Source organism: Pelophylax lessonae (genome assembly GCF_965119305.1).
Source record: "Pelophylax lessonae genome assembly, chromosome: 13".
Lineage (NCBI taxonomy): Eukaryota > Metazoa > Chordata > Amphibia > Anura > Ranidae > Pelophylax > Pelophylax lessonae.
In genome coordinates this window covers 108,797,945-108,807,025 of record NC_138780.1, presented here as the reverse complement: position 1 = coordinate 108,807,025, position 9,081 = coordinate 108,797,945, and the positions used below count along the sequence as shown (strand labels likewise).

Sequence of the window (9,081 nt, the reverse complement as noted above, 5' to 3'; positions counted from 1 at the left end):
AAAAAGGCTCCAATGACCAGATCATTGTGGGCAGCAAGGACTAACCAAAGTACAAGAGTGCGTTCCTTGCAATAAGGGGCAGTAGCAGGAAGGCAGTACCTCACACTGAATGACGTGAAAAGGAGCATGGAATGTGCACGCATGACACCCCATGCCATGTCAGGGTGATAGGGGGCGGTACCTAGAGTAACCAACCAAGGAAGGGGTTGCACCCGATGGAGTTAAGGAAGACTTTGAGGAATGTAGGAACTCATGCAGGGGACAACGTTCTGGACTGTCTGCATTGGGATCTAGGTACCTAGGTACTGCCCCCTATCACTGCCCACTATGCCTAGTATCACATAGGGCTTACCACGAGTCAGTACATAGTGCAGAAGGGCGCTGAGTTGCAGTGGCTTTTTTTTACATCTGTCAAAATAGTTTCTTTACATGCTGGCTTGAGATTCCTAAACTGCTGCTGCATTCCAACACCTGTTGAAGTCCATATGGTATCCTTGTCCTGATGTCAAGAGTTTTAAAAGTAGATGTGCTATGTTTTTTGTTGTAATAAAAGGATTTTTACCATGTTAATGGGGATTCTGCACTGCTATTTTTATATCTTCTGACCTTTCTGGATCTTCTCAGATCTACACTGTAAGCTGCCGGATCCTTGTAGCACAAACATCAAAATTCCCCTGAGCTGTTTTAATGTTCCTGACATATATTGGTGAAAACTGGGAATTGTAGTGGGTTATATTGGTTTGTTTTTGTCTCAGCATTGGAAATAATGCTGCTCAGTCGTTTTAATAAATTAAGTAGCTCCAGGTGCTCAGCCCACATGGCCTACTCATAAAATGAGTCTTCAGAGGCTGGGTCACACTAGAGGCACCATGGCTCTGAACCTGGAAAGCATTCTGTGGCTAACTGACCATACACAGAGGTCTGGAAAGCACCACAGTGCAGAGTTCAGTGCCCTAAGATCACATTCCAGGCAAGCCCTGCGATCGCCCAAGGCAGCAGGGTCTTAGTATAGTCTCCAAAGCTATTGGTGTATTATTGAAGATACACCAATCTGGATGGGCTGAACTAAGACAAGCTCACGATGAAGTCTTTAATTAGGAGACAAAAAAAAAAAGAAAAATTGCTATTAAAAAGGGTTCAACTATTCTTCAAAGAGAGAAAAAGCCTACCTCCCTAGTACACTGGCTAAAACTGAAACATGCTGGGGGTGGGAAGGGTTAAGCCAGGCTGATTTTTGTTTTTTTTTTGTTGCCAGTTTTCATATCCTCTGTAGGTGGCAGCACAAGAAAGAGAAACTATTTATGTCCTTAACATTGTCTAATATTCATAGAGTGCAGTGTACATGCTGCACAAAAACAGTAATTCATTGTGTCAAACCATGTAAAAATAAAATTATTGCAGGACTGTGCATAGATCACCAATAACGATTCAATCACTATATGTGATCAAGACGGAGGATAAGTTCAGCAGAACGCACATTTGACTCCACCCCCATGCTCCCAAGGTGAAATTTTGTGTTACTGCTGTTCTATATCAAATGTAAAAAAATTAATTTCTGGTTTATTGAGAAGGAATACCGTCTGTACCAGAGAGGTCATTAATACCTTTACAGATCCAGAATCAATTCATGAAATGTAAACTTTTGGCAACACAGTCTAGACCGCTGTGCATTCAGAACCTCCTATAATTTCCCCTTCCTCCATAATCACTGTATCCTCCCCTGCCCTGGTATCCTCCGCCACCTCCTCTTCCACCTCTGGGACCTCCTCTTCCAAATCCACCACTACCACCACCACCACCACCACCTCCTCCTCCTCGCCATCCTCCTCGACCTCCTCCCCTCCAACCTCCCCTTCCTCCATCATCTTGTCTTTTCTGCCAGGGTGGCATTTCTGGAGGTGGGCGTTCAATCTCTGAGGGTCTTCCTCCTCGATCAGGCACCCTTCCCATTAGAACCTGTAATAGGTGAATAAAAAAGAAAATAAAAGCAAGATAATATGACCAATTCACCACAGTAAACCTTAAAAAGTCAGGTAAAAATCATAATTTTAACTGCTGTATTTTTTTTGATGGATGAAAAATAAACACATTTGCATTACTTTACCCCTTATGTATAATCTCACTAATGATTGAAACAAAGCCAATTTTCAAACCTTGAGATGCACAGAAAAAACTCCCAAGATGCCGTTCAGGTAAACCGATAGTATTATATTGCTAAATACCTTTTCCTATTTTAAAATACTGATAAAATGCAATACAAAGAACACAGTTTCAAATAGAACACCCCTTTCCTTAAACGTATAGGCAGTCTTCGGGTTAACAACAAGATCGGTTCTTTACGTTTGTTCTTAAAGCGGAGTTCCGCCTTCCCCTCCAAAAATTAAAAAAAGTCAGCAGCTACACATACTGTAGCTGCTGACTTTTAATATTAGGACACTTACCTGGAGTCCAGCGATGTCGGCGCTGCAGCCAATGTTTCCATCAGCTGTCGGGTGCTGCTGCCGCCATTGCCGGTAAGGGAACCCGGCAGTGAAGCCTTGCAGCTTCACGGGCGGGTCCCTATTGCACATGCGCGAAGCGCGCTGCGCATTCCTATTGGCTTGGTGGCAGAGGAGGGGGCCGAACTTCCGAGGGACCGCGCTGCGGCGCCGTATCCCGGAAGTGGGGATGGGTACCTGTCAAAAACAGGTACCCGTTCCCACCCTGAAAGGTGCCAAATGTGGCACCGGATGGGGAGAGGAAACAAAAGAGCGGAAGATCCACTTTTGGGTGGAACTATGCTTTAAGTTGAATTTGTATGCTAGTTGGGAAAGGTACATTTTTAAGTGTACCTCCAGGCAAACTTATTTTAGTAAGCGCACAGGGAAGGGTTAAAAACCCTGTAACATTTGTTTTGCTGTCTGTGCCCCAGTTCAGAAGATTTCACCTCACTTTCTGTCCCTTTGACAATTGTATTTTGAAAATTTTGGCTTGTGGAAATTAGGATTGGTGATAAAGCTTCATTGGAGACACCTTCTTCCAACGATAACTTCTACAGGAGTGAATTTCCCATCCTAGGGGTACATTTCCTCTCACTTAATGTTGTCTTCCTTCGTTTGGATGTACAGTGCCTTGCGAAAGTATTCGGCCCCCTTGAACTTTGCAACCTTTTGCCACATTTCAGGCTTCAAACATAAAGATATAAAACTGTAATTTTTTGTGAAGAATCAACAAGTGGGACACAATCATGAAGTGGAACGAAATTTATAGGATATTTCAAACTTTGTTTACAAATAAACTGAAAAATTGGCCGCACAAAATTATTCAGCCCCCTTAACCGGTTGCCGACCGCCGCAAGTACATATACTGCGGCGGTCAACCCCGGCCAGGCAAAGTGACGTACCGGTACATCACTAGCCTGGGAGCCAATAGCGGGCGGGCGCCCACCGCCCGGAGGCGCGCCTGCCTCTGCTCGTTCACGGACACCTCCGTGCATGTGACCGGCGGACATCGGGTCACTCGCGATCGTCCGCTGTGAAGGGAGAAGGGCAGGTGGCTAGTGTAAACAAAGCCGCCTGTCATTCTTCCCTGTGTAAAAGCACTGATCTAACGGTTCTGCTATGTAGGACCGTTGATCTGTGCTGTTACACACACAGCCACATCCCTGCAGTTAGAAACACGCCCCTAGGGACACACTTAACCCCTCCCTCTCCAATAAAGTTAACCCCTTCCCTGCCAGTGTCATTTTTACAGTAACAGTGCATATGTATAGCACTGATTACTGTAGTAATGTCACTGGTACCCCCAAAAGTGTCAAAAATGTCAGTCAAGGGTCTGATCTGTCCGCCGCAATGTCGCAGTCCCGCAAAAACAAAAAAACAAAAAAAAAAAAAAAAACAAGAAAAAAAAAAAAAAAAAATCGTAGATCGCCGCCATTACTCGTTAAAAAAAAGCAACAAAAATTACAAAAACCTTTCCCTTAGTTAGTAAAACACAATAACTTTTGCGCAAACTAATCAAAATACGCTTATTGTGATTTTTTTTTTTTACCAAACATAGGTAGCAGAAAAATTGGCAGAAATTGGCCAAAAATGTAAAAAATTTTTGATTTTTACATTTTTTTTGGGGAATTTCATATTAAAAAAAATGTGAAAAATAGTTATTTTTGCAAAATTGTCGCTGTTTTTTTTTTATTACAGCATGATCAAAAAAAAAAAAAAAAAAAAAAATCACACAGGTGATCAAATACCACCAAAAGAAAGCTCTGTTTGTGGGAAAAAAAGGACGTAAAATTAATTTAGGTACAGCGTCGCACGACCGCGCAATTGTCTGTTAAAGTCATGCAGTGCCAAATCGCAAAATACCCCCTGGTCAGAAAGGGGGTAAAATCTTCCGGGGCTTAAGTGGTTAAGTTAATACTTTGTAGCGCCACCTTTTGCTGCGATTACAGCTGTAAGTCGCTTGGGGTATGTCTCTATCAGTTTTGCACAATCGAGAGACTGAAATTTTTGCCCATTCCGCCTTGCAAAAAAGCTCGAGCTCAGTGAGGTTGGATGGAGAGCGTTTGTGAACAGCAGTTTTCAGTTCTTTCTACAGATTCTCGATTGGATTCAGGTCTGGACTTTGACTTGGCCATTCTAACACCTGGATATGTTTATTTGTGAACCATTCCATTGTAGATTTTGCTTTATGTTTTGGATCATTGTCTTGTTGGAAGACAAATCTCCATCCCAGTCTCAGGTCTTTTGCAGACTCCATCGGGTTTTCTTCCAGAATGGTCCTGTATTTGGCTCCACCCATCTTCCCATCAAAAAAGCACTGCATGAGTCGGGGTCTGAAGAAGGAGCGGTTCGCGTACCGCCCCCCCATGCGCTCGTCGTCACGTTCGTGCGGCCCTCCAGTGAGGTATGCGATTTACCGATGCCTCGATCTGACTGAGTACCCCGATTTGTTCTCCCCTAGTGTCATCTCCCGGCTGCTGGCCAGCCTCAGGGACAGAAATACCGCAGACCCAGAAGGACGCCAAGCTATGAAGATAGACGCTTTGTGTCAGTAAAATTATTTACATCTGCTACACTGAGTGGCGCCTTTCTCGCTTTTATGCATATTCGAATATACAGTGATTGTGAAACAAATTTCCATGACTTTTCCAAAACGTTGTGGGTTAAATTATTTTCCAAAACTTTTCCAGGCCTGGAAATTGCCATTTTAAAATTCCATGACTTTCCCAGATTTTTCATGAACGTACGAACCCTGATAACTATTCAATCATTCAATAATTTGTAGAGCCACCTTTTGCATCAATCACAGCTCCAAGTCGCTTTGGATAAGTCTCTATGAGCTTGCCACATCTTACCACTGGGATTTTTGCACATTCCTCCTGGCAAAACTGCTCCAGCTCCTTCAAGTTGGATGGTTTGCGCTTGTGAACAGCAATCTTTAAGTCTGACCACAGATTTTCTATTGGATTGAGGTCTGGGCTTTGACTAGGCCATTCCAACACATTTACATGTTTCCCCTTAAACCACTCAAGTGTTGCTTTAGCAGTGTGTTTGGGGTCATTGTCCTGCTGGAAGAAGGTGAACCTCCGTCCTAGCCCCAAATCACGCACAGAGTGGGACAGGTTTTGCTCAAGAATATCCCTTTATTTAGCACCATCCATCTTTCCCTCAACTCTGACCAGTTTCCCAGTCCGGCTGCTGAAAAAAATCCCCACAGCATGTTGCTGCCACCACCATGTTTCACTGTGGGGATGGTGTTCTTCGGGTGATGTGAGGTGTTGGGTTTGCGACAGACATAGCGTTTTCTTTGATGGCCGAAAAGTTAAATTTTAGTCTCATCAGACCAGAGTACCTTCCTCCATACATTTTGGGAGTCTCCCACATGCCTTTTTCGCAAACTCAAAACGTGCCATTTTGTCTTTTGCTGAAAGTAATGGGTTTCTTCTGGCCTCTCTGCCATAAAGCCCAACTCTATGGAGCGTACGGCTTATTGTCATCCTATGTACAGATACTCCAGTCTCTGCTGTGGAACTCTGCAGCTCTGCCAGGATTACTTTAGGTCTCTGTGCTGCCTCTCTGATTAATGCCTTCCTTGCCCGGTCTGTGAGTTTTGGCAGCCGTCCCTTGGCAGGTTTGCTTGTTGTGCCATGTTCCTTCCATTTGGTTATGATAGATTTGATGGTCCCCGTGCTACGCCCTACGTCACTTCCGGTTCCTTGGAACGCAGGCGGAAGGCAAACCGGCTGCGACGCTATTGAATGCTGTTCCGTGTTAACCCAAATGTAAGTGGCTACATTTTTCATTAAATTTGGCATATACATACTACACCATGAAGCTCCTCTATTTCTTTATGGCTTGACTGAATATTGCCCGAGTGAAGTACCCAGTGGAACCTACACCGACCCCCCTCACCTAGTGGATATACGGAAGTTATAGAGAGCGGGGAGACGAGAGTCCGTTTTGAATACCGGGACCCTCCTGAAAGTTACCACTTACCTTTGTGAGACCCCCAAGGGGTCACCTGGTAAGTGAGTGCGGTATCTGGTGGTGGATTCCTTCCTTCCTTTTTCCCTTACCTATATGGAGGATGCAATTTCTTTTTTGAACACTTAGCACTGCGATCACCTTGATTTGTTTGCTGCACAATCTGCACTTTCAAGCTTAACCACTTGCCGACCGCCGCACGACTATCTACGTGGGCGGTCAGCCCCTCACAGGCAAAGTGACGTAGGTCTACGTCGCTCGCCTGTGAGGGTTTAGGGAGCGAGCGCGCGCCGCCGGAGGCGCGCTCCCGCGTGGTCACGGACCCCCCCGCGCGCGTGACCGGCGGACCCGATCGCCGCCGGCCACTCTGCGATCGGCGGGGGAGAGGGAGAAAGTCAGGCAGCTTGTGTAAACAAGCTGCCTGTCATTCTCCTCTCTGTATGAGAGCTGATCACATGGATCTACTATGTAGATCCATTGATCACTCTGCATACAGTTGAAGCCCCAGCCAATCACAGTTAGAAGCACGCCCCTAGGGACACACACAGCCCCTCCCTCTCAAATAAAGTTAACCCCTTCACTACCAGTGTATTTTTACAGTAACAGTGCATATATATAGCACTGATTACTGTAGAAATGTCACTGGTAACCCCAAAAGTGTCAAAAATGTCAGTCAAGGGTCCGATCTGTCCGCCGCATTGTCGCAGTACCGCAAAAAAAAAAATCGCAGATCGCCGCCATTACGCGTTAAAAAAAAAAACAACAAAAATGACAAAAATCTTTCCCTTTGTTAGTAAACGCAATAACTTTTGCGCAAACCAATCAAAATACGCTTTTTGCGATTTTTTTTACCAAACATAGGTAGCATAAAACAAATTGGGCGAAAATATTAAAAAATTTTGATTTTTACATTTATTTTTGGGGGAATTTCATATAAAAAAAAAGGGAAAAATATTGCTATTTTTGCAAAATTTACGCTCTTTTTTTGTTTATAGCGCGTGATCAAAAAATCGCACAGGTGATCAAATACCGCCAAAAGAAAGCTCTGTTTGTGGGAAAAAAAGGACGCCAAATTCGTTTAGGTACAGCGTCGCACGACCGCGCAATTGTCCGTTAAAGTCACGCAGTGCCGAATCGCAACATACCCCCTGGTCAAGAAGGGGGTAAAATCTTCCGGGGCTTAAGTGGTTAAGGACTATTTTTTTGTATTTGTACATAATTTTTTGCACAGTCACTTTATATATATTTATTACTTGGGGCAACCCATAATTTATTAGTACTGTGGATGGTCCTATATTACTGAATTGCAAAGAGATATATATTGCTCAGAATATATCTTGCACAGTTATTTCATTTATCACTTGGGGCAACCCATAATTTATAATTTATTAGTACTGTGTATGGTCTTATATATTGAATTGCACAGAGATACATATTGCACAGATTATATTGAGCGCTGTCTTTTTCTGTTTTTTCACGTTCACAAACACATTGTTGTTTTTTGACTAGCAGCTCAATTTATTTGAACATAAAATTGTTTATCAATTTATATATTTTTTGACACCTTCTGGTCCTAGGTGCGATCACGTGAGTGACAACAGTCACCACACCTCCCTTTTTTTCATAGATTTGATGGTGCTGAAGGGGATCATCAAAGATTTGGATTTTTTTTTTTTTTTTTATAACCTAACCCTGACTTGTACTTCTCAAAAACTTTGTCCCTTACTTATTTGGAGAGTTCTTTGGTCTTCATGGCAGTGTTTGGTTAGTGGTGCCTCTTGCTCAGCTGTTGCAGCCTCTGGGGCCTTTCAAAAAAGGTGTTTATATGCAATGACGGATCATGTGACACTTAGATTGCACACAGGTGCACTTCATTTCACTAATTATGTGACTTCTGAAGGTAATTGGTTGCACCAGAGCTTTTTTGGGGTTCATAACAAAGGGGGTGAATACATACACACATGCCAATTTTCTGTTTTCTATTTCTAAGAAAAAAGTTTTATGTAATTATTTTTCTCATTTCACTTCACCAACTTAGGCTATTGTGTTCTGATCACATAAAATTCAGATTAACAAAACATTGGCTGTAATGTAACAAAATAGGTAAAAAGTCAAGGGGGGGGGGGGTGGGGGGTAAATACTTTTGATACTTTTGCAAGGCACTGTATGTTTGATATAAAACATTTTTGTTGGCTCTTGACTCTACCTCAGACTGCATTTAGGTGTTTCTCAAGTCCTGCATTCTCAGTGATGTAATTATGTAAAAAATTTCAAAACTTAAAACAGAATACCAACAACCTCACAAAGAAACAAAAATACAGAATGTTTATATAGCAATGTACCTTGTTCACGGAACACATAGTCTTCTCCCTTGATAAACCACTGCTAGTGCGCACTATTCTGGAGAGATCCTCCCTAGCAGCCAAGAGGTGCGATAACGTAATGTTCGATTTTGAGCACAGCGAGTATCGCACTGGCTGATAAGCACGTGCAATCTCATCTGTTTTTTCCTAATGGAAAAAAATATATATTTTTTACTAACCATTAAAAACAAATGTATTTATATTATTGCTATCATATCATTAGTAAACGTTCACACAGTATCTTGCAATGTAAC

At 43.0% G+C, this 9,081-nt stretch overlaps 1 protein-coding gene across 1 annotated transcript in view; it reads right to left on the bottom strand.

The window, feature by feature from the left end:
* Positions 1–1,432: 1,432 nt before the first annotated feature.
* Positions 1,433–9,081, bottom strand: part of FAM98B (family with sequence similarity 98 member B) — a 33,443-nt gene continuing 25,794 nt past the window's right edge. Inside the window, exons 7-8 of the mRNA XM_082242734.1 lie at positions 8,807–8,974; positions 1,433–1,956 (exon numbers count right to left, since the gene is read on the bottom strand). Coding sequence (XP_082098860.1) covers positions 1,672–1,956; positions 8,807–8,974 — 453 coding nt within the window. The 3' untranslated portion in view covers positions 1,433–1,671. The remainder of the gene's footprint in view (positions 1,957–8,806; positions 8,975–9,081) is intronic.